The sequence below is a fragment of the Carcharhinus amblyrhynchos genome, chromosome 8 (genome assembly GCF_965287045.1).
Source record: "Carcharhinus amblyrhynchos chromosome 8, sCarAmb.v2.hapA, whole genome shotgun sequence".
In the NCBI taxonomy this organism is placed as follows: Eukaryota; Metazoa; Chordata; class Chondrichthyes; order Carcharhiniformes; family Carcharhinidae; genus Carcharhinus; species Carcharhinus amblyrhynchos.
The window spans coordinates 113,556,245-113,582,152 of NC_137331.1; the positions used below are offsets into that span (position 1 = coordinate 113,556,245).

Sequence of the window (25,908 nt, forward strand, 5' to 3'; positions counted from 1 at the left end):
AGATGTGTAGGTTAGAGGGATGAGTGGGTAAAGTATATAGGGATAAGGGGTTAGGGCCTGGGTGGGATTGTGGTCGGTACAGACTTGATGGGCCAAATGGCCTCTTTCTGTACTGTAGGGTTTCTATGATTTATTATTGTCACACATTGGAGTTGGGGGTAGGGTGTTAGCGTGGACAGAGGATTGGTTGTCAAATAGGAGACAGAGAGTGGGGGTCAATGGGTGCTATTCAGATTGGCGGATGGTGACTAGTGGAGTGCCCCAGGGGTCGGTGCTGGGGCCTCAGCTTTTTACCATTTATATAGATGATCTGGAGGAGGGAACCGAGTGTAGGGTGTCGAAATTTGCGGATGACACCAAGATTGGGGGAACGGCAAATTGTGCGGAGGGTGTGGAGAGTCTGCAGAAGGATCTAGATAGGCTGGGCGAATGGGCCAGGAAATGGCAAATGGAATTTAATGTTGGCAAGTGTGAGGTGGTCCACTTTGGTAGGAAGAATGGTAGGAAGGACTATTACTTACGTGGCGAAAAACTGCAGCAGGCGACGGTGCAGAGGGACCTCGGGGTCCTTGTGCATGAGTCGCAAAAACCCAGCTTGCAGGTGCAGCAGGTGGTCAGGAAGGCAAATGGGATGCTGGCTTTCATAGCGAAGGGGACTGAATATAAAAGTAGGGAGGTCTTGCTGCAGCTGTATAGGGCATTGGTGAGGCCGCAGCTGGAGTACTGTGTGCAGTTTTGGGCGCCGCACCTGTGCAAAGATATTTTGGCCTTGGAGGGAGTGCAGAGGAGGTTTACTAGGCTGATACCGGAGTTGAGGGGGTTGAGCTATGAGGAGAGGCTGAATAAACTGGGCTTGTACTCGTTGGAGTTTAGAAGAATGAGGGGAGATCTCATTGAGACGTATAAGATGATGAATGGGATGGATAGGATAGAGGTGGAGAGACTCTTCCCGCTCAAAAAAGACACTAGGACTAGGGGGCACAGCCTCAAGATAAAGGGGGGGCGTTTTAGAACGGAGTTGAGGAGGAACTTCTTCACTCAAAGGGTGGTGAATCTCTGGAATTCTCTACCCGTTGAAGTGGTGGAGGCTGCCTCGCTAAATATTTTCAAGAAGCGGGTTGATGGGTTTTTGATAAGAGAGGGGATTAAGGGTTATGGGGAGAGGGCCAGAAAGTGGAACTGAGCCACGACAGATCAGCCATGATCTTATTGAATGGCGGGGCAGGCTCAAAGGGCCAGATGGCCTACTCCTGCTCCTATTTCTCATGTTCTTATGTTCTTATATTGTATACAAAGAAACAATTTTCATGCATGCTATACACACACGTATATCCTTCATCGGATACATAAGGAGAAGGAAAGGAGAGGATGCTGAATAGTGTTACAGTCATTCCTAAGGTGTAGAGAAAGATCAGCTTCACATATGGTAGGTCCGTTCAAAAGTCTGATGGCAGCAGGGAAGAACCTGTTCTTGAGTCGGTTGACACGTGATCTCAGATATTTGCATCTTTCTTCTGACGGAAGAAGGTGGGACAGAGTATTTCCAGGGTGCATGAAGTTGATAAAGAAAGGAAGGATAGACTATGAGGCTAAACTAGCACTAAATATAAAAAAGGACAGTAAAAGTTTTTACAAATATATAAAGAAAAGGAGGCTGGCTAGAGTGAATGTTGGACCCTTAGAGAATGAGAGAGGGGATTTAGCGGTGGGAGATGAGGAAAATGGCTGAGACTTTAAATAAGTTTTTTGCCTCGGTCTTCATGGAGGAGGACACGAATAGTTTGCCGGATCTTAAAGATAGAAGGATGGTAGGATTTGAGGGCCTGAATGCGATTACTGTCATGAGAGAGGTAGTGCTTGATAGCCTAATGGGACTGAAGGTGGGCAAGTCCCCAGGACTGGATGGAATGCATCCCAGGGTTCTGAAAGAAATGGATGCCTTAGTGATTATTTACCAAAATTTGCTGGATTCCGGGGAAGTGCCGGAAGATTGGAAAACGGCTAATTACGCCGCTGTTTAAAAAAGGTAGCAGACAAAAGGCAGGGAATTATAGGCCTGTTAGTTTAATGTCTGCAGTTGGAAAAATGCTAGAATCTGTCATCAAAGAGGAAATAGCAAGGCACCTAGAAAAGAATGGTTTGATAGAGCAGACGCAGCACGGATTCGTTAAGGGGAGGTCATGTTTGACAAATTTATTGGATTTCTATGAGGATGTGACTAGTGCAGTAGACAGAGGGGAACCGGTGGATGCGGTGTTTTTAGATTTCCAAAAGGCATTTGATAAGGTGCCTCATAAAAGGTTGTTACAGAAGGTTACTGTGCACAGAGTTGGGGGTAAGGTGTTAGCATGGATAGAGGATTGGCTGTCTAATAGGAAGCAGAGAGTTGGTATCAATGGGTGCTATTCCGATTGGCGGTTGGTGACTAGTGGAGTGCCACAGGGATCGATGCTGGGGCCTCAGCTATTTCCATTTATATAGACGATCTGGAGGAGGGGGCTGAGTGTAGGGTGACAAAATTTGCTGATGACACGAAGATGAGTGGAAAAGCAAATTGCGTGGAGGGTGTGGAAGGTCTGCAGAGGGAGCTGGATAGGCTCCATGAGTGGGTGAGGACCTGGCAGATGGAGTATAATGTTGGCAAGTGTGAGGTTATCCACTTTGGCAGAAACAATAGTAGGAGGGATTATTATTTAAAAGGTGAAAAGCTGCAGCATGCTACAGTGCAGAGGGACCTGGGAGTCCCTGTGCATGAGTGCAAAAACCCAGTCTGCAGGTGATCAAGGAGGCGAATGGAATGTTGGCCTTTATAGCGAGGGGATTAGAATATAAAAGTAGGGAAGTCTTGCTGCAACGGTACAGGGTACTGGTGAGGCCGCAACTGGAGTACTGTGTGCAGTTTTGGTCACCGCACTTGTACAAGGATATATTGGCCTTGGAGGAGTACAGAGGAGGTTCACTCGGCTGATACCGGAGATGAGGGGGTTGGACTATGAAGAGAGACTAAATAGACTGGGTCAGTACTCGTTGGAGTTTAGAAGGACAAGGGGGGATCTTATAGAGACGTGTAAGATAATGAAAGGGATGGATAAGGTAGGGAGATTCTTCCCGCTTAGAAAGGATAGCAGGACAAGAGGACACAGCCTCAAGATAAGCGGGCAGGGGGAGGGGGGGCAGTTTAGATCGGAGTTGAGGAGCAACTTCTTCACTCAAAGGGTGGTGAATCTCTGGAATTCTCTGCCCGTTGAAGTGGTGGAGGCTACCTCACTAAATATATTTAAGTCTTGGGTAGATGGGTTTTTGATAGACAAGGGAATTAAGGGTTATGGGGAGAGAACGGGAAAGTGGAACTGATCCATTTCAGATCAGCCATGATCTTATTGAATGGCGGGGCAGCCTCGAAGGGCTAGATGGCCTACTCCTGCTCCTATTTCTTATGTTCTTATGTAAATGGGATTAGGTGGATACTTGAAGATGAAGATGAAAAATATTGAATGACATGGGGACAAACAAGGCAAATGGAATTGAAATAGATGGGTACAATGAAGAGTTTAAACTGGCATAGATAATATCTGCCTGGATTTTTATTTTGCTGACCCAAGTGGGGTTTGGGATAGACGGAAGGCTGTAGGAATCAAAAGTTGATCAGGGGGAATTGGAGCAGAGAAGGAAAGTTGGTTCCAAGGCAGAAGAAAATAGGTGGAACAGGGTGTTGGGCAGAGTGGCACAATAGGGGAAGACATTCTAGGGATTTCCTGCTCCGAGTGAGCTGGGGGAATACGGAGGGCTGGTTTGGAAGGTTGGGAGTTATTGAAACCCTGGCGGGATGAACTGAAGTTAATTGGAGGCTTGCATAAATGGAGATCAGAAGCTTGAGGGTGAAAGTGGAATCAGAAGCCTGAAGAGGTAGATTGGTGACCAGGATATGGTATTGGATGTTGAAAGTGGTGGATTGGGTGCCAATCAATAGGGCTACTTTGTTCTAGCTGCTGACAAGCTTCCAGAATGGAGCTGCACTCACCCAGTCAAGTGGACGGTATTTCAAATATGTGCCTTGTAGATCGTGGACAGGTTTTGGGGAGTTAGATGTGTTATTTGCTGCAGAATTCCAGACTCTGACCTACTCTTGTAACCACAGTATTTATATGGCTAGTCCAGCTCAGTTTCTGGTCAAGGGTAAGCCTGAGGACATTGATAGTGGGAATTCTATTTCCTGTCAGAATTTTATATGCTTCAGTGAGATCCCTCTCATTCTTCTAAACTTCAGTGAGTATAGGCCTAGATGATTCACTCTCTCCTGAGATGACAACCCTACCATCCCAGGAATCAGAATGGTGATTGTTTGCCACACTTCCTTTATTGGCATATATATATCTTTTTAGGTAAGGAAACCAAAACTGTACATAAGACACCCGGTATGGTCTCACCAAGGCCACATACAGCTGCAGGAAGATTTCCTTGCTCTTTTGCTCAAATTCTCTTGCAATGAAGGCCAACATACTAACTGCCTTCCAAACTGCTTGCTATACCTGCATACTTGCTTTCAATGACTAGAGTACAAGGACACCCAGGTCCCTCTGCAGATCAACCTTTCCCAATTTATCACCATTTAAATCATACTCTATCATTTAGTTTTTCCGACCGAAGTGGATAACTTCTCATAGAACCATAGAAAATTACAGCTCAGAAACAGGCCTTTTGACTCTTCTTGTCTGTGCTGAACCATTTTTTACCTAGTTCCACTGACCTGCACTTGGACCATATCCCTCCACACCCCTCTCATCCATGAGCCCATCCAAGTTTTTCTTAAATGTTAGAAGTGACCCCGCATTTACCACTTTATCCAGCAGCTCATTCCACATCCCCACCACTCTCTGTGTGAAGAATCCCCCCCATAATATTCCCTTTAAACTTTTCTCCTTTCACCCTTAACCCATGCCCTCTGTTTTTTTTTCTCCCCTAGCCTCAGAGGAAAAAGCCTGCTTGCATTCACTCTATCTATACCCATCAAAATCTTATACACCTCGATCAAATCTCCCCTCATTCTTCTACGCTCCAGGGAGTAAAGTCCTAACCCTATTCAATCTCTCTGTTACTCAATTTCTCAAGTCCCGGCAACATCCTCCTGAACCTTCTCTGCACTCTTTCAACCTTATTTACATCCTTCCTGTAACTAGGTGACCAAAACTGTACACAATACTCTAAATTCAGCCTCACCAGTGCCTTATACAACTTTATCATAACACTCCAATTTTTATACTCGATACTCCAATTTATAAAGGCCAATGTACCAACAGCACTCTTTACGGCTCTATTCACCTGTGATGTCACTTTTAGGGAATTCTGTATCTGTATTCCCAGAACCCTCTAGATAGGCTGGGCGAATGGGCCAGGAATTGGCAAATGGAATTTAATGTTGGCAAGTGCGAGGTGGTCCACTTTGGTAGGAATAATGGTAGGAAGGACTATTACTTGCGTGGAGAAAAACTGCAGCAGGCGACGGTGCAGAGGGACCTCGGGGTCCTTGTGCATGAGTCGCAAAAACCCAGCTTGCAGATGCAGCAGGTGGTCAGGAAGGTGAATGGGATGCTGGCCTTCATAGCGAGGGGGATTGAATATAAAAGTAGGGAGGTCTTGCTGCGGCTGTATAGGGCATTGGTGAGGCCGCAGCTGGAGTACTGTGTGCAGTTTTGGGCGCCGTATTTACGCAAGGATATTTTGGCCTTGGAGGGAGTGCAGAGGAGGTTTACTAGGCTGATGCCAGAGTTGAGGGGGTTGAGCTATGAGGAGAGGCTGAATAAACTAGGCTTGTACTCGTTAGAGTTTAGAAGAATGAGGGGAGATCTCATTGAGACATATAAGATGATAAATGGGATGGATAGGATAGAGGCAGAGAGACTCTTCCTGCTCAGAAAGGACAGTAGGACTAGGGGGCACAGCCTCAAGATAGAGGGGGGGCGGTTTAGAACGGAGTTGAGGAAGAACTTCTTCAGTCAAAGGGTGGTGAATCTCTGGAATTCTCTGCCCGTTGAATTGGTGGAGGCTGCCTCGCTCAATATTTTTAAAAAGTGGGTTGATGGGTTTTTGATAGGCAAGGGGATTAAGGGTTATGGGGAGAGGGCGGGAATGTGGAACTGAGACACGACAGATCAGCCATGATCTTATTAAATGGCGGGGCAGGCTCGAAGAGCCAGATGGCCTACTCCTGCTCCTATTTCTTATGTTCTTATGTTCTTAACTGCACTCTTCAGAGTCCTACCATTTACCCTGGACGTTCTACTTTGGTTTGTCCTTCCAAAGTGTAATACCTCACATTTGTCTGCATTAAATTCCATTTGCCATTTTTCAGCCCATTTTTCTAGTTAGTCCAAATCCCTCTGCAAGCTTTGAAAATTTTCCTCACTGTCCACCACACCTCCAATCTTTGCACCATCAGCAAATTTGCTGATCCAATTTACCATCCAGATCATTGACATGGATGACAAACAACAATGGACCCAACACCGATCCATGTGGCACACCACTCACCACAGGCCTCCACTCAGAAAAGCAATCCTCCACAACCACTCTCTGACTTTTTCTATTCAGCCAGTGTCTAATCCAATTTACTACCTCCCCATGTATACCTAGCGACTGAACCTTCCTAAATAACCTCCCATGAGGGACCTTATCAAAGGCCTTGCTGAAATCCAGGTAGACAACATCCACCGCCTTTCCTTCATTCACTTTCCTGGTAACCTCCTCGAAAAGCTCTAATAGATTGGTCAAACATGAACTACCATGCACAAAGCCATTTTGACTCTCCCTTATAAGTCCCTGTCTATCCAAATATTTGTGGATCCTATCCCTTGTCACGCCTTCCAATAACTTGCCCACCACCGACGTCAAACATCCTGGCCTATAATTTCCCGGATTTCTTTTGGAATCTTTTTTAAACAACGGAACAACATGAGCCACCCTCCAATCATCCAGCACCTCCCCTGTGAATACTGACATTTTAAATACGTCTGCCAGGGCCCTTGCATGTTCAACACTAGCCTCCCTCAAGGTCTGTGGGAAGACCATGTCCAGTCCTAGGGATTTATCCACTCTGATTTGCCTCAAGAGAGCCAGCACCTTCTCCCCTGTGATCTGTAAAGGTTCCATGACCCCCCTACCTGTTTGCACTATTTCCGTAGACTCCATGTCCGTTTCCTCAGTAAATACGGATGCAAAAAACCCATTTAGTATCTCCCCCATCTCTTTTGGTTCCATACACAGTCTACCACTCTGGTCTTCAAGAGGACTAATTTTATCCCTCACTATCCTTTTGCTCCTTACATACCTATAAAAGCTCTTTGGATTTTCCTTCACTCTGTCTGCCAAAGCAACTTCATGTCTTTTAGCCTTCCTGATTTCCCTCTTGATTAGCTTCTTGCACTTTTTATACTCCATTCAATGGTATTGCGCTCCATTTTATACTTCAGAAATGACAACCAATCCATTCACTATTTCCATGGCCACCTCCTTGAGTACCATGGGATGTAGATTATCAAACCTGGGGGATTTATCAACATTCAGTCCTCCAGCGCTTTTTTTTATAAATATTAATATTTTTTCAATTCCTCCTTCTCACTGGACCTTTACTTCCGAGTATTTTTGGGAAGGTTTTATCTATGAAGGCAGAGCTAAGGTTGTTGTTCCTTAATTGCTACAGCATTTCCTCGTTCTTAATTATCTATTCCCCTGTGTCTGACTGTAAAGGACTGTTTTTCTTCACCAATCTTTTTGTTTTTAGGTACTTATAGATGCAGTCCATGTGAGCTTGAAAGAGGCCCTGGCTAACAGAGAGCCCAAAGGGAAGTCATTCAAAACAGTGTTGACTGATCGGCATACAAAATATAATTAGTGCTCAGGTGTTCTCCACTGTGCTTGGCATCAGGCTTTAAGAATAATTTTCTACCTGCAAATCTGCTCTAATGTGGGTATTTGTAAGGACAAAATTTCAAAGCTGCATTTATATACCTCATGGGTTAACACATGCTGTCAATGATCTGACCTTCTTTCTGACACATGTAATGAAGTTGCACCAATCTGTGTGCTCCTGTATTCTTCTAATGATTTTGTTCTCCATTTTGTCTCGCTTAACCTTCATTTTGTCTTGCAAGTGGATGCTACACTTACGTGGTGAATTAATAGATGGACTTGTATTCTACTGAAACTGTAATGATGCAGCTCCCTTGAAACTGTCAAATTTGATAAAACATTCTGGATATTGCAATGTTAGGTCGTGAACTGAGGTTGATCTGCTGTGTGATGTCTGATTAATTCCACGGACTGTGATTAGTGCGAGGTCATGGCATGCTGATAGGTCTACTATTGCCGGACCTTTAGTCTCCACAATGTAAAACATCTATGACACCCAGAGAGATTGATTGTACATGCACTCAGGACTATGGACCCTATGTATGGAATTTGTAAAGCATTGATAACCGAACGTTGCACAGTAATAGGTTTTGCCATGGTTTAATCATTTGTGAATACATATGTTTTAGAATCTGCAGAGGTAGAATGTTGGCACTTACTTCTGTGCCAATCTATCACAATAACAAGTAGTTATCAACTTTCTTAGGGCAGAAAATATGAATCTCAGCAAACATTTCAGACATTTTTTCCACTAGATTCCAGTGCTCTTTGCCTTATCGTGGACAATGCCAGAGGCTTTTTTTTTCCCCATAGGGTGCTGGGGAAATGCTTGGGAACCCCTCTGGTGGGTTCAATGGGGAGGGGGGGTGGTGCTGTTCCCATATCTTTTGGAGGGGAGAGGGGTATTCCCCATGTCCATAAGGAGGAGGGTTTGCCTGGGAACGTGAGTTGGGGTTCCTGTTTCTCTTTTATAGATAGGGGCTACCCTTTTTGGATATGCCTGCCTCCATTTTTTTTTGCAGAATACTGCACAATGTGATGAGTAAGGCCAACTGAGCAGCTGGTGGGCTGCACACCAGTTTCCTCCTCACTCTGCAAAAATGGAAAAATTGCACGCATTGTGTATGTCCTGATTACTGGGGAATTAATTAACCAGAGCATATTATCCTATATCAAAATAGGCTATTCTATTACTTCAAGCAAAACCTCAGAAAATCAGCATTTATTATGCTTTGTTATAAGACTAGCCCGTATCTGATAGAACTATGCGAAACACTCACCTTTCAAATCCTATCTGTCGGAAGGTCTTTTCCCAATCTGTGCCTGGTAAAAGGGAAACAAAATAATTAATTATGACCGTTATTGTTTAAGTGGAACCATAAAATAAATAAATAGCAATTCACAGATTTCGGCCTATGATGCATTCAATTAGCCTGTTATTTTTTTCTCAAAGGTTCCAAACTTCCAATCAGATTTCCTGCCCTGACATTGTACATAAACAGTTCTTATCAAAGGTGCAAATGCCATTCTATGTGACTCAGATAAAGGTGGACCTTTTCTCCTCATCCTTCTGGACCTGTCTGCAGCTCTCAAGACTTTTGACCACATAATCCTCCTCCAAAGCTTCAATCTTATCATTCAACTGAATGATGATATGCTCACCTGGTTCCTTTCTTACCTATCAAATCATACCCAGAGCATTATTTACAAAGGCTTCTCTTCCTCCTATGTTATTACCTGTGGTGTTCTTAAAGGATCTCTCCTTGGTCTCCTCCTATTTCTCATCTCCATGCAAGATGTTGCTTTCACCTGAAAGCATTGTGTAATTTTTCACTTGTACGCTGATAACACCCAGCTCTACCTTATCACCTCAAATTTTCCACTATTGCTAAATTATGAGACTGCCTGCCTGAAGTTGATTATATGTTGTAGGTTTCCTACAAAGAGGAGTATATGGCTGTTATCGGACAACAAATTTTATGAAATTAGGCACACAAAATGGAAGCAAACTAAAGCTATCCTCAGAGCCCCCCACTAAAATCACAAAGTAACCGACACTGATCAGTAGGCAAGAGCATGCTTTTAGAATGCAAATGAGGGCTACCACATAAGGGAAATTGGACAGGATGGCACCTACAGGAACTAAATTAAAGAACACATCCCCACCCCATCAAAATCAGCACTTCTAAACCAGTCAAACAACCCATGGAGACAGCTAAAATTAACACAGTTAAGGAAAGCGTCCCTGGCCCCTCAAAACTCTTGAGATCAATAACACACCTATGGTTCAAACCACAGAGATCCTAGACCACTGATAACCAACCAGACAAAAACGATTAACACACACTTAAAACAAATGCTCCAACACTCAAAAACATCGAAACAGGATGGCTGAAGTCAAATACTGTAAATAAAGGATTAGCATTTGAAACGTGAAGTTCAGGTATAACTGTAGCCCGTTGTGGGGGAGTCTTTAGAGCACTTTTGAGACAGTCCGGTTGTATATCCTGACTGTGCTTCTCCGTCGACGTAAAAAGAAAATAAAGCTGTGCCATTATTGAACTTCACCCTGAGTCCATAGTGGTTGTTTCGTCCACTCGTGCTAACATGGCCTACTAGTCTTATATATTTGAACATTGCATTTTTTGGTGTGGTAATCGGTATGCTCATAAGAGTATACTGGGTATAGCTCAAGTTTCATGTTAACTTTTACTCGGGTCTCTGTCCAGTCCACAACTGTTGCTAGTCTCAGGTCATGTGTCTCTTTACATTATACAATGGCAGGCACTATTTCCCAATCCCACATTAACCCTTGCTATGCCAGATACCCATATATTACAACACCTCCACCCAAGTCTTTACCAAACATATTGGCATTACAATTGTGCTACTCCTTTCCACTCTCAAGATTCTGATTTTTTAAATTCTGCCCTAAGCCAATGGTGACCCCCGACATGAGGACCCCAATAATGGCACAAGCCTCTCCATGCAAGCCCCCCACCTAACCCTTCACCATGACAGCGGTTGAGACCCACCTCCTCCTGTACCCCAGAGGTTGGTGCTCAGTAGTACTCATCTCCCAACTCCCCTTTGCTACATAAGAACATAAGAACATAAGAAATAGGAGCAGGAGTAGGCCATCTAGCCCTTCGAGCCTGCCCCGCCATTCAATAAGATCATGGCTGATCTGTCGTGGCTCAGTTCCACTTTCCCGCCCTCTCCCCATAACCCTTAATCCCCTCTCTTATCAAGAACCCATCAACCTGCTTCTTAAAAATATTTAGCGAGGCAGCCTCCACCACTTCAACGGGCAGAGAATTCCAGAGATTCACCACCCTTTGAGTGAAGGTTGCACCTGAATTACACTTTCATAGAGTGACAGTGATTCACGCCGATGTGACATCACCCTGGAAAGGCATAAAGTGCTCGGGGGGATGATTCTGTGCTGAACACACTAATAATACTGAAATCCAGTCAAATTCATGCTAACAAGCTTTATGCTCACCTTTGAACGCAAAGTTATTCGTGCCAGTAAAAAGGGCTGGGAAAATAGCAAACCGTTTACATTGGGCGTGAATTGGATTTTGCAGCTTGCCACACTGACGGGCATGGTGAGGTGGTAATAGTGTGTCCATAGTTTTGTTTTGCGACTAAAAGCTCTATTAGTTTGAAAGCATTTAGAAACCCGAAAGATTATAAAAGGCCATTTACTTCATAAAATGAAAAATATTGTAAACAAGTAGAAATTAACTTAAGGGCAGTTTGAACAAAGAAAAAAGAAAATTACAGCACAGGAACAGGCCTTTCGGCCCTCCAAGCCTGTGCCAACAATGCTGCCTGAGTGAACGAAAACCCCCTTCCCTTCCAGGGACCATATCCCTCTACTCCCATCCTATTCATGTATTTGTCAAGATGCACCTTAAAAGTCACCACTGTTTCCGCTTCCACTATTTCCCCCAGCAGTAAGTTCCAGGCACTCACCACCCTCTGTGTAAAAAAATCTGATAGCTTGGAACTATACCCTCAGAGATGGATGCAGCTCGGAAAGGCTCTCTAATTTTAATTTATCTCGATCTTTGCTGAGAGGGGTATTTGTTGCATTTTGTGGTTTACAGCTCGCTGAGAGAAATTAACCAAAAATAAATGACTGTTTGACAGGCCTGCACTCTAAGTAGAGGAAGGCACTAACTTCATCATTAGTCATGTGTAAGGAAGTTGAGGCTTAATCTCAGTTTGGAGTTTGTGAAAAACAGGAGCTGGGAGATTGGCTAGTTTGAAGCTTCAGGAAAAATCTACAATTGGCCTCAGTGTCTTACAATGAAAAAAAATGACAGCCAACTAGCATGGAAGTATTGGAAAAGTAACCACAACAAGAGAGTCAGCCTCCATAGCCAAGAGAGGGTAAGTGAGAATTTTACCTCTAAGAACAGCTGGAGCTGAGGAAAATTCTACAGAGGACTGTGGCATATTTATGGGTAGCCCTGCAGGATTTAATAACTTTAAACAGATGTGTTGTTTGTTTCAAAAGAGATGCATCCTGTGGTGCAGTTCTATTGGTTCCATTAAGGTATTCAGATTCCTTTTTAAATGTTAATACATTTGGAAGAGCGGAAAAAGTGGTACGGGTTGAAAGCAGATGAGAATAAATTAAAGAGTATAATTTTACAGTTTGAAAAACTCTTCCTTATACAGGTGATAAAACATGGAATTGACTTCCAGAGAGAGTAGTGGAAATGTAAACTTTCCCAATATTTAAAAATTAATTAGATACAAAAATGAAGGAAGTCTATCCCTTTAAAAGGATGAATCATCCTTTAAAAGGATGAATCAATATGGACTAAATGGCAAAGTGCAAATAAAGAAAATTGTAAGCACACACATTGTTTTCCTACCCATTTTAATAGGTGAAAAATTATGAACAGAGCCTTCTAATTGTATTTAATTCTGTTGCCACACAGGGAAGATGCATTCAATTGCCTACATAATGTAAATATAGCCTAAATCCTCAGTCAGGAATTAACCAAAGCAGAGTAAATCTGCTTCCTTCCAGTAAAGTTGTGTTTGTCTTCAGACATTCAGATTTGGGTTACAAATTGTTTTGTGCTAAACCTATGTAGTGTAAATGCACACTAATATTCTACCAAAAAGATTAATAGTTACGTTATATAGAACAAAAAAAAGGAAAAAGTACAGCACAAGAACATGTCCTTTGGCCCTCCAAGTCTCTGCTGATCATGATGCCCCAACTAAACTAGAAAAGAAACGTTCTGCCCTTACTGGACCATATCCCTCTATTCCCTCCCTATTCATGTATTCATCCAGATGTCTTTAAATATTCTGATGTGCCTGCTTCCACCACTTCCTCTGGCAGCAGGGTCCAGGTACCTGCTACTCTCTGCATGAAAAACTTCATCTGCACATCTCCCTTAAACTTTCTCCCGCTCATCTGGAACCTATGTCCCCTTGTAATTGACATTCTACCTTGGGAAAAAGCCCATGACTATCCACCTATCTAGGCCTCTCATACTTTAGTAGACCTCTATCAGGTCTCACCAAATCAAAAATCAAGAAAAAAGTTAAATGTTAAAAGGAAGGAGAATTCAGAGACATTATTAATGGAAGCATTAGAATTCAAAAAGGTATAAAAACTGGCATTAGGGCACTTTATCTGAATGCTCATAGCATTCAAAACAAGGTAAATGAGTTGACGGCAAATATCATTGTGAATGAGTATGATTTGGTGGCCGCTACAGAGACATGGTTACAGGATGGTCATGATTGGGAGTTAAATATCCAGGAGTATCAGACCGTTCGGAGGGACCGACAGGAAAGTAAAGGAGGTAGTATAGCTCTGATATTTAAGGGTGACATCAGGGCAGTATTGAGAGATGATATAGGTTCTATGAAAAAAAAGGATGTACCCAATTTGGGTGGAAATTCGAAATAGAAAGGAGAAAAAGTCATTAATAGGCGTAGTCTATAGGCCACCAAATAATAACATCACGGTGGGCCGAGAAATAAACAAAGAAATAATCGATGCGTGTAAAAAATGGTACAGCAATTATCATGGGGATGTTAATCCATATATCAATTGGTCAAACAGGTCTGTCAAGGCAGCCTTGAGGAGGAGTTCATACAGCGTTTCCACGATCGCTTCCTTGAACAATATGTAACGCAACCTACGAGGGAGCAAGCTATCCTAGATCTGGTCCTGTGTAATGAGACAGGAATAATTAATGATCTTACAGTTAGGGATCCTCTCGGAAGAAGCGATTACAGTTTGGTTGAATTTAAAATACAGATGGAGTGTGAGAAGGTAAAATCCAATACCAGTGTCTTGTGCTTAAACAAAGGAAACTACAAAGAGATGAGGGAGGTGATGGCTAAGGTAGACTGGAAGCAAAAGATTTATGGTGGGACAATTGAGGAACAGTGGAGAACATTCAAAGCAATCTTTCACAGTGCTCAGTAAAAGTATATACCAGGTGATAAGGGAAGACTGTAGAAAATGAGATAAATCAACCATGGATATCTAAGAAAATAAAATTAGATAGGATTTTCTATCAAATTGAAAGAAAATGCATACAAAGTGGCAAAGATTAGTGGGAAACTAGAGGATTGGGAAATCTTTTAAGGTCAACAGAAAGTCACAAAGAAAGCTAATAAAGAAAAATAAGATGGATTATGAGAGTAAACTAGCTCAGAATACAAAAACAGATAGCAAAAGTTCCTACAAATATATAAAACAAAAAAAGAGTGGCTAAAGTAAACCTTTAGAGGATGAGAAGGGCGACGTAATAACTGGAAATGAGAAAATGGCTGAGGCATCGAACAGGTATTTTGTGTTGGTCTTCACCATGGAAGACACAAATAACATGCCAAAAATTGATTACAGGAAGGCTATGGCAGGTGAGGACCTAGAAACTATCATTTTCACGAAAGAGGTAGTGTTGGGCAAACTGACTGGGCTAAAGGTAGACAAGTCTCCTCGCCCTGATGGAATGCATCCCAGGGTACTAAAAGAGATGGTGAAGAAAATATCAAATGCACTAGTGGTAATTTACCAAAATTTACTGGACTCTGGGGTGGTTTCCACAGATTGGAAAACAGCAAATGTGATGCCACTGTTTAAAAAAGGAGGTAGACAAAAGGCGGGTAACTATAGGCCGGTTAGTTTAACTTCTGTAGTAGGGAAAATGCTTGAATCTAGCATCAAGGAAGAAATAGAGAGACACCTGGATATAAGTTGTCTCATTGGTACGACGCAGCATGGGTTCATGACGGGCAGGTTGTGTTTGACTAATTTGGTGGAATTCTTTGAGAACATTACATGCACAGTGGAGCATGAGACATTAAAATCAAAAACCAGTGTCTTGTGCTTAAACAAAGGAGACTACAAAACGATGAGGGAGGCATTGGGTAAGATGGGCTGGGAGCAAAAACTTTATGGTGTGATAGTTGAGGATGTGGTGTAACGGGACTCCAGAAGGCATTTCACCAGATACCGCACCAAACACAGCTGCATAAGATAAAGATGCATGGTGTTACGAGTAATGTATTAGCATGGATAGAGGATTGGTTAACTAACAGAAAGCAAAGAATGCAGATAAATGGGTGTTTTTCTGATTGGCGATCAGTGATTAGTGGTGTGCCTCAGGGATCAGTGTTGGGACTGCAATTGTTTACAATTTACATGGATGATTTGGAGTTGGGGACCATGTACAATGGGTCAATATTCGCAGATGGCACTAAGATGAGTGGTTGAGCAAAGTGTGCAGAGGAAGCTGAAAGTCTGCAAAGGAATATAGATAGTCTAAGTGAGTGGGTGAGGATCTGGCAAATGAGTACAATGTTGGTAAATGTGAGGTCATCCATTTTGGTGGGAATAACAGCAAAATGGGCTATTATTTAAATGGTAAAAAATTGCAGCATGCTACTATGCAGAGGGACCTGCATATCCTTGTGCAAGAATCACAAAGAGTTGTTTTTTTTTAGGTGCAACAGATAATTAAAAAGGCAAATTGAATTTTGGCTTTCATTGTCAGAGGGATGGAGTTTAAAAAGAGCGAGATAATGTTGCAGCTGTAAAGGTTGCTGGTGAGGCCACACCTGGAGTACTGTGTACAGTTTTGGTCTCCTTACTTGAGAAAGGATATACTGGCACTGAAGGGGGTGCAGAGGAGATTCACTAGGTTGATTCCGGAGTTGAGAGGGTTGGCTTAAGAGGAGAGACTGAGTAGACTGAAGCTATACTCATTGGGAGTTCAAAAGAATGAGGGGAGATCTTATAGAAACATATAAGATTATGAAGGGAATAGGTAAGATAGAAGCACGGAAGTTGTTTCCATTGGCGGATGGAACTAGAACTAAGGGGCACGGCCTCAAAATAAGGGGAAGCAGATTTGGAACTAAGTTGAGAAGGAATTTCTTCACACAAAGGCTTGTGATTCTGAGAAGTTTCCTACCCAGTGAAGCAGTTGAGGCCACCTCATTGAATGTTTTATCGCAAAGATAGATAAATTTTTGCACAGGAAAGGAATTAAGGGTTATGGTGAGCGGATGGGTAATTGGAGCTAAGTCCACGAAAAGATCAGCCATGATCTTATTGAATGGTGGAGCAGGCTTGAGGGGCCAGATGGCCTATTCCTACTCCTAGTTTTTATGTTCTTATGTCTCCCCTCAGCCTCCACCTTTCCAGTGAAAACAATCCTAATTTAACCAACCTCTCCTCATTGTCAAACCCTCAAGACCAGGCAACATCTTGGTGGTCATTCTTGGCAGTCTCTCCAAAGCTTCCACATGCTTCTGGTAATATGGTGACCAGAACTGTATGCAGTACTCCAAATGGGCATAACCAAGGTTTTATATAGTTGCAGCATGATTTGCCGACTCTTGTATTCAATGCCCCAGCCGATGAAGGCAAGCATGCCATAGGCCTTCTTAATCACCTTGGCCAAATGTGTCGCCACTTTCAGGGATCAATGGACCTGTATGCCAAGACCCCTCTGTATGTCAATGTCCTAAGGGTTCTGCCATTTACAGTATAATTCTTACCTAAAATTTTATCCTCCAAAGTGCATCACCTCACATTTGTCCGGATTAAACTCCATCTGTTATTTCCGTGTCCAAGTCTCCAATCTATCTACCTATAAACTGATGAATCCTCTGACAACCTCCAGCATGATGGAGAGGCTGGCATTGGACTGGGATGAGCACAGTAAGAAGTCTCACAACACCAGGTTAAAGGCCAACAGGTTTATTTAGCAGCACTAGCTGTCGGAGCACTGCTCCTTCATCAGGTGAGTGGAAGTTGTGTTCACAAACAGAGTCTTTACAGGGAATCAAGTCTTAAAGGTACAAATAATGTGAGTGGAGAGGGGGTTAAGCACAGGTTAAAGAGATGTATATTGTCTCCAGCCAGGACAGTTAGTGAGATTTAGCAAGCCCAGGCAAGTCGTTGGGGTTACATATAGCGTGGCATGAACCCAAGATCTTGGTTGAGGCTGTCCTCATGTATGTGGAACTTGGCTATCAGTATCTGCTCAGTGACTCTGCGTTGTTGTGCGTTGTGAAGGCCGCCTTGGAGAATGCTTATCCGAAGATCCGAGGCCAAAAGCCCATAACCGCTGAAGTGCTCCCCAACAGGAAGAGAACACTCTTGCCTGGTGATTGTCGAGCGGTGTTCATTTATCTGTTGTCATAGCACCTGCATGTACCAATGTACCATGCCTCGGGACATGGCAATTCATCTAGCTTCATGTCATCCACAAACTTACAATTCACACATTTTCCTCCAGAACATTTATACATATGACAAACAACTGAAGTCCCAGCACTGATCTCTATGAAACACCCTTATTGATCTCCATTCTGAAAAACACCCTTCCACTGCTACTCTCTGTCTTCTGTGACCAGGCCAGTTCTGTACCCAGCCTGAATCCCAAGTGATGTTAGTTTTTGTACCAGTCTGCCATGTGGGATCTTATCAAACATCTTAGTAAAGTCCATTATATATACTACAAGTTGTTACATGTATTGTAGTTTGTTCTTATGGTAGCATTGTAATTGTACTTATTCACTGAATTTAACCACAAACCATGATATTTGGCAGATAAAATGCCTGTCCAGCCAATTATACTTTCTATCTGTCATCTGCAGCAGATCAATGCCTGCAGGATTCCATCTTACCTTTAGTTTTATTCACTTCACAATTTTGTTTCATTGGCCTTCAACCATTCTGAGTATTTTTTAAAGAATGGTCCTTACTTATTCTGAAATTTATTGGCTTAATTGTGCCCTCTGGCTTAATTGTGATTATCTATTGTACTTGCCTGAGAGCAAAAGCCATACTCAGTTTTTCCAAGTAGCATACTTTTGCACGTGATCTTCAAAACAAATTCCAGATTTGGTGGCAAATTTCTGCCATTTAGGATAAAACTCCATTCAGTTACAAACGTAAACTCTTCCTCTTCAGTATTCTAGAATTATAAACCTTGGCTGGAGTCAATGCCTGCACCATTCACTCTGACCAAAACACAAAAGTTTTAATTGCTTTTGAATCTTCACAATTAAATTGAATTCATATTTCGGGCATATCTTGAAATCCATAATCCTGATCCAAACATAAATTATTTATTGATTGATTGTGCTCTCAGTGCTGACAAAAATTTTGAATGTTGCTATTGACAACGTCCTGCTTATTGTGGGCAGAATCTTGCCAGAAGAAGGGATACAGCCTTGGAACTGAAAGAAAGGGAATTTCAGAATATCTTGCACTGGGAGAGGTTTTGCAGATGCATTTCCAGCTCTGAACAATCTTGCCAGAGGCAGGGTCTGGATGGCAACAATTATCTACCCAACAGCATAATTAAGTGCTTAGTTAGAGGTAAATTGGTAATACCACCACATCATATCTGCAGCAGATGGGTTGCCTCAGGTTCAGAAAGTGGCCTCCCAGCAATAGTCCACAGGAGCCAGCAAGGCCTCCTTCAATTCTCCCTCGACCATGACAGCCTGGCTCCAATGGCCATACTTGTTTATTTGTGAAGTTTTCAGAGGATGCTTCTAACTTGAGGGCATCCTCCTAGTCTTCTTCCTACATCTGCAGCATCTTCCTTTCCCAGTGCCCACAGCCACATACATTTCAATCGATCCACTCATTTGATAGGGCCCCCCAGATGTGGCCTGTTAATTGGCCACCTCCCAGAAAGGTCATGCAGGTGGGCAGATGACAGTAATCATCATTACCGTCAGGACTCAAAAATGGTCCTGGCTGTGTTTTAAAACGAAGGCAGCAAAATTCTTCCCTAAGTGTTCAGATTTATGTGAATATTGATTGGCCAGAAATGAATGTCAGTTATAATACATTCATGTTAATTCTGATACATCACAGACCCAGTGAAGAAGCTGCTTTTGAAGAGCAGTTGTATGTGGAGTGAATACTACAGAATTAACCCTCTCATTGTTTCACTTGCACATAATATTGACAAAAATAACACTTCTCACACCAGAGAAGCCTTAAAAATTAATGTACTGAAATGTAAGTAGGTACAGAATTAGGAAGGATTTCAATAGATTCCACTCAAAATCCTGAAATGTTCAAGGGGTATTGTTGTGTAACTAGTAGTTTGTTTTAAAAATTGCTTTTAACAAAAAAAAAGGAGAGGTTTCATAGCCTTTTCAAATTGGCTTACAAGCATAAATTTATCCTCCAACTGCCCTTGATTTGACAGGGCTCCCAGATGTGTGGTCTGCTAATTGCTACCTCACAGGAATTTGATTTGATTTGATTTATTATTGTCACATGTATTAACATACAGTGAGAAGTATTGCTTCTTGTGCACTATACAGACAAAACATACTGTTCATAGAGAAGGAAGCGAGAGAGTGCAGAATATAGTGTCACAGTCATAGCTAGGGTGTAGAGAAAGATCAACTTAATGCAAGGTAAATCCATTCAAAAGTCTGACACAGCAGGGAAGAAACTGTTTTTGAATCGATTGGTATGTTACCTCAGACTTTTGTATCTTTTTCCCAAAGAAAGAAGGTGGAGAGAGAATGTCTGGGGTGTGTGGGGTCCTTAATTATACTGGCTGCTTTGCTGAGGCAGCGGAAAGTGTCAATGGTTACATGATGGATTGGGCTACATTCACGACCTTTTGAAGTTTCTTGCGGTCTTGGGCAGAGCAGGAGCCGTACCAAGCTGTCATGCAGGTGGAAGGACCACAGTAATCATCAGAGTCAAATGATTTCAAAGCAGCAAGATTATTTCCATGTTATGAGATCAAGATGAAAATTATTCATCAACTTTTACTGATTACCCAGAAATTTAAAGATAAAGGTAAAATTGTTACAGTCCCAGGTGACCATAGACTGCTCTCCCCAATGAGGGGAAGAGTTGACTAGTAGTGATTGAACATGAGAATAACCGCACCTCAGGTAAGGGACAAGGTTAAGGAGACAGATCTTCATGAATAACGTCAGCAGATACAGGAAATAAATCCAGGCTGTTGGTGCTGCTCTGCATCACAAACCAGTTATCCAGACAACTATGTGACAGTAACAATACATTAATGTTAACTCTTTAAAACCTGAACGTTCAGGAACAAAATAGTTGACTGCACACAATTTGGTGTACCCATCATACTAAGCAGAATTCATTTAGGCCTGAATTTTTCAGGGCCCTACCATCCAGAGAATCAGCACGAAATGCATCCCACTGCACTTGACAGGCCTAATGCCGATTCACGCTCAAATGAATGTTGATTGGCAGCTGACACGACTTCCATCTGCACTTGGAAGATAGTCCTGCTTTAGGTAGCTGTTGGCCAGTCTGATTCACCAAAAGCACTCCAACCCATCCAGGCATAGCTTTGCAGTGGACAGAAGAGACATTGAGATGCTGTGCTTCCGTGAGACAAGTGACAAGAGTCCCAGAGAAGGAATGGTAATGGGGAGGGGATGCGGACAGGCATTTAATTGGGGGATGGGTAAGGGGACAGAGAGGGAGCTCTGGAGGTGTCCACAATGGGAGGGTGTCCCCATTCAGAATGAGAACCATCCCCACTCCTCCTGCCTGAGATTGAGGCCAGTGATTTATTTCTAATTCCCATCCTCAGCTAATTGGCACCCTGCAGCCTGAAAATTGAAGCAAGGTTGGAAAAGCCCTCAAGTGCCAATAAGTGGCTATCCACTTTTTTCAGAAAAAAATCTGTTTCCCTACCAACCTGGTCTACATGTGACATCTGTCCCTTCTATATTTAGAAGAATGAGGGGAGATCTCATTGAGACGTATAAGATGATGAATGGGATGGACAGGATAGAGGTGGAGAGACTCTTCCCGCTCAAAAAAGACAGTAGGACTAGGGGGCACAGCCTCAAGATAAAAGGGGGGCGGTTTAGAACGGAGTTGAGGAGGAACTTCTTCACTCAAAGGGTGGTGAATCTCTGGAATTCTCTGCCCGTTGAAGTGGTGGAGGCTGCCTCGCTAAATATTTTTAAGACGCGGGTTGATGGGTTTTTGATAAGAGAGGGGATTAAGGGTTATGGGGAGAAAGCGGGAAAGTGGAACTGAGCAGCGACAGATCAGCCATGATCTTACTGAATGGCGGGGCAGGCTCGAAGGGCTAGATGGCCTGCTCCTGCTCCTATTTCTTATGTTCTTATATAATATACTCTTGAGGTTCTCAAGACATTCAGGGTAGACCATATGATCTTAATATGGTCCACATCAAGGAACAATTTAACTGAAAACCAAAATCCTTACTGATGAGAATATTGCTTAATTTTGAGTCACTTCACACGATGTTAGAAACATTGAAAAGTACTTTTGAACTACCTGTTCAAGGTCAGATTTGGATTATTCGGATTATAATTGATTCAAATCCCAAGTGCTATAGGTTTCCACAGCCAGTAGTAATCTCAGCCAAACTAATCATGTGAAACAGATACTATAAACTATACAATAAACCTATCAGCATTTGAAAGAGGAACAACACGTTAAATTTCAGATGGCACCGTTTTGTTCTAATTTTAACGTAGCTTCAGGAGTTGACATACGTCCGATGCTTTCATAATGTTTTTGTCTCAATCTCAAACTTGCACTCTCCAGAAAGTGGAAATTTCATTCACACAAATTGCAACTGACCACTAAATAATGTCATTCCATAATTCCAGCTTAATAACTCACCTTTTCAATAAAATAAAAGATAAAAGTTAAAGAAAATTAAAATTGGAACCAAATTTTCAGTATGGGGATAGAGATGTTTTGCTACAATTGTATAGGGCATTGGTGAGGCCACACCTAGAGTATTGTGTGCAGTTTTGGTGTCCTTATCTGAGGAAGAAATGTCCTTGCTATAGAAGGAGTACAGCAAAGGTTTATCAGGTTGATTCCTGACATGGCTGGTGTCTCATATGACAACCATAGAACACTATAGCACAGAAACAGGCTTTTTGGCCCTTCTTGGCTGTGCCGAACCATTTTTCTGCCTAGTCCCACTGACCTGCACTTGGACCATATCCCTCCACATCCCTCTCATCCAAGTACCTGTCCAAGTTTTTCTTAAATGTTAAAAGCGAACCCGCATTCACCACATCATCTGGCTGCTCATTCCACATTCCCACCACTGTGTGTGAAGAACCCTCCCCCCCTCAATATTCCCTTCAAACTTTTCCTCATTCACCCTTAACTCGTGTCCTCCAGTTTTTTTCTCCCCTAGCCTCAATGGAAAAAGCCTGCTTGCATTCACTCTATCTATAACCATCATAATTTTATACACCTCTATCAAATCTCCCCTCGTTATTCTACGCTCCAGGGAATAAAGTCCTAACCTATTCAACCTTTCTCTGTAACAAAATGGTTGAAGAAGAGTTGATTAGAATTATATTCACCGGATTTGAGTGTTTGAGAAGGGATCTCAGAAAATTATAACAGGGTTAGACAGGATAGATTAGAAAGAATGTTTCAATGGTGGGGGAGTCAAGAACTAGAGGTCAAAGTTTGATGATATAAGGTAAACCTTTTAGAACTGAGGTGAGGAGAAGCACTGTGGTTAGCACTGCTGTCTCACAGCCCCAGGAACCTGGGTTTGATTCCCAGCTTGGGTCACTATCTGTGCGAAGTCTGCACGTTCTCCATTTCTGCATGTGTTTCCTCCAGGTGCTTGGGTTTCTTCCACAGTCCGAAAGTCACGTGGTTAGGTGCATTGACAATGCAAAATTCTCCCTCAGTGTACTGGAAGAGATGCTGTAGTGTGGCAACTAGGGGATTTTCACAGTAACTTCATTTGCCTACTTGTGATTCATAAATAAACTTAACTTGCTTAGAGAAATTTCTCCATCCTTTACCAGATGGTGGTAAATGTGTGGAATTCACTATCACAGAATGTAGAGGCCAAGAAGAAATTGGCTATAGCTCTTGGGGCTAAAGGAATCAAAGGATATGGAGAGATGGGAGGAATCATAATATTGAATTTGATGATTAGCCTCCTCAGATAAGAACCCCAAAATTGCACACAAAACTCCACGTATGGCCTCACCAACGCCCTATACAATTGCAGCAAAACTTCCCTATCCCTATATTCAAATCCTCCCGTTATGAAGGGCAATATACCATTTGCCTTTCTTACTGCCTGCTGTACCTGCAAGTTTACTTTCAGTGAATGATGCACAAGGACTCCAAGGTCTCACTGAGTATTCACCTCTCTCAATTTACACCCATTCAAGTAATAAATCCAAACAGTTGGGTGTGCATTAGTGCAAGGGACCAATTCAAGTTAATTTGTTTTTTACTCATTCCTTTCTGACACCAATATGTGCCGCTGTAAGATGATGCTACCTCTTTCAGCAGCTGCCTATCTTCAACAAAAGGAGAGGCTGCCCCTACATGGTTGCTTTTTGCCCTAGGTACTACTGCCAGGCAGGAAAACCCACCTCCAAGAAGTGCTGGGCATCACTAAATGGGTACCAGTCTCATTTCTAGCCAATTACAGCATTTTAAAATAATATTGCAAGAATGCTGTTGAAGCAAAGGTTGGGATCCTGAATTCATCTGGGTGTCAGCTCCAATTGTGCTTCAAAAATCTGGCCCATTAGCTTTGGAGGATCTCATCTTTATCTACTAGTACTAGGATTAAGCACATTCAGGTTAGTTGCAGCCCAGCCAACTGCAGAGTAACATTTTCTCTCCTTGATTACAGCAGCCACAGGGAGACAGTTCCATAGAACTAGTAATCCAAAGGCCCAGTGTAGTACTTATAGACATACAAACAAGAAGCAGAAGATATTTGGCCCCTTGAACCTTCTCAGCAATTTAGTAAAATCATAACTAATCTGATAGTAATCAAAGAATTGCATCACCCCCACCCCCCTTTTCTTATCAATAATTTAGTCACCTCTGCCTTAAAAATATTCAAAGACAAGCTTCAACTGTCTTCTCAGAAAGAGTTCCAATGGCACACAACCCTCAGAGAAATAATTTAATCTCATCTCTGTTTGAAATGGGTGACCCCTTATTTTTAAAGATCAACTCCTAGTCCTAGATAGTCCCACAAGAGGAAACATCCTCTCCACATCCACCCTTTCAAGACTCCTCAGGATCTTCTGAGATGTTTCAATCAAAGCACCTCTTACACTTCTAAAGTCCAGCGAATACAACAAAAACAGAACATGCTGGAAAATCTCAGCAGGTCTAACAGCATCTGTGGGGAGAGAACACAGCCAATGTTAAGTCTAGATGACCCTTCGTCAGAGCTGAACATCCATGGTGAAGAGGAGGCAGTTTGGGCTGGGGAACTGGAAGTCTGAGCTCTGACAAAGGGTCATCTCATCTAGACTTGAAATATTGGCTCTCTTCTCTCCCCACAGATGATGTCAGACCTGCTGAGATTTTCCAGCATTCTCTATTTTTGTTTCAGATTCCACTGTCTGTAATAGTTAGCTTTTATTCCAGTGAATACAAATCTTTCCTCGCAGGACAACCCACCAACTCTAGATATTAGTCTGGTAAACTTTCTCTGAACTGCTTTCAACATATTTACATGTTTCCTTAAATAAATTGACTGTCATTGTACAAAGTACTCCAGATGTAGTCTCAATAGTACTCTGTGTAATTGAAGTACAACCTCCATATTTTTATATTCAACTCCCCTCAAAATAAATGCTCATATTCTATTACTTGCTGTACTGCATAATAGCCTTTTGCAATTCATAATTCAGACATCCAAATCCCTCTGCTTCACTAATGACCTTTAAGGAAGGAAATGTGCTATCCTTACCTGGTCTGGCTACGTGTGACTCCAAATCCACAGTAATGTGGTTGACTCTGGAATGTCCGAACAAGCTATTCAGTCCAAGAGCAATTAGGATTGGGCAAACTCTGGCCTTGCCAGTGATACATCACATGAAAGAATAAAAAAGACTTTCCCCAACTCCAACAGTAGGAGAGCATTCTTCTTAATAAAAGTGTGATATTTCTTTCATTTGCCACAGTAACTACAGGTTTCTGATGTGGGACCATGTTCATTAGAAACTGATTGAAACTGCCCTGACTACTAACAGACAGAAACAACTTTCGTCGCATCAGGCTAAGCTGTATTTGAACCCCAGTCTCAGAGACGGGAAGACACTGTCTAATTCACTGCACCAATCCCCAACATTGAAATGATTAATTTTTTGTCAGTCAACTCCAAATGACACTGCCAACACAATAGTGTCTTTTCAGCATAGAGATTCATCCTATTGTGATATATACCTTTGCACACATAAATATCTATAAACAGTAGACAGAAGAGGTTACAAAATGTAATTCACTGTGTTGCTAAAAAGAAAATAACAATTCTATTGAACAGTGAAGGAAAATGTCGACACCATGATTGCTGTCATCACTTTGTAATTATGCTGTAGACTAGCTAAAATGGAATAGGCTATTCCATCATTGAAGTAAATATCCTCAGTGATTTGTGGAATGACAAAGGGATTGGATTTTGGTTTCGCATCAATACA

At 42.4% G+C, this 25,908-nt stretch overlaps 1 protein-coding gene across 1 annotated transcript in view; it reads right to left on the minus strand.

Moving 5' to 3' along the window:
* LOC145346843 (piezo-type mechanosensitive ion channel component 2-like) overlaps positions 1–25,908 on the minus strand; it is an 895,380-nt gene that overhangs the window by 502,176 nt on the left and 367,296 nt on the right. Inside the window, exon 4 of the mRNA XM_080194667.1 lies at positions 9,186–9,228. Within this exon, the coding sequence (XP_080050793.1) occupies positions 9,186–9,228 (43 nt within the window). The remainder of the gene's footprint in view (positions 1–9,185; positions 9,229–25,908) is intronic.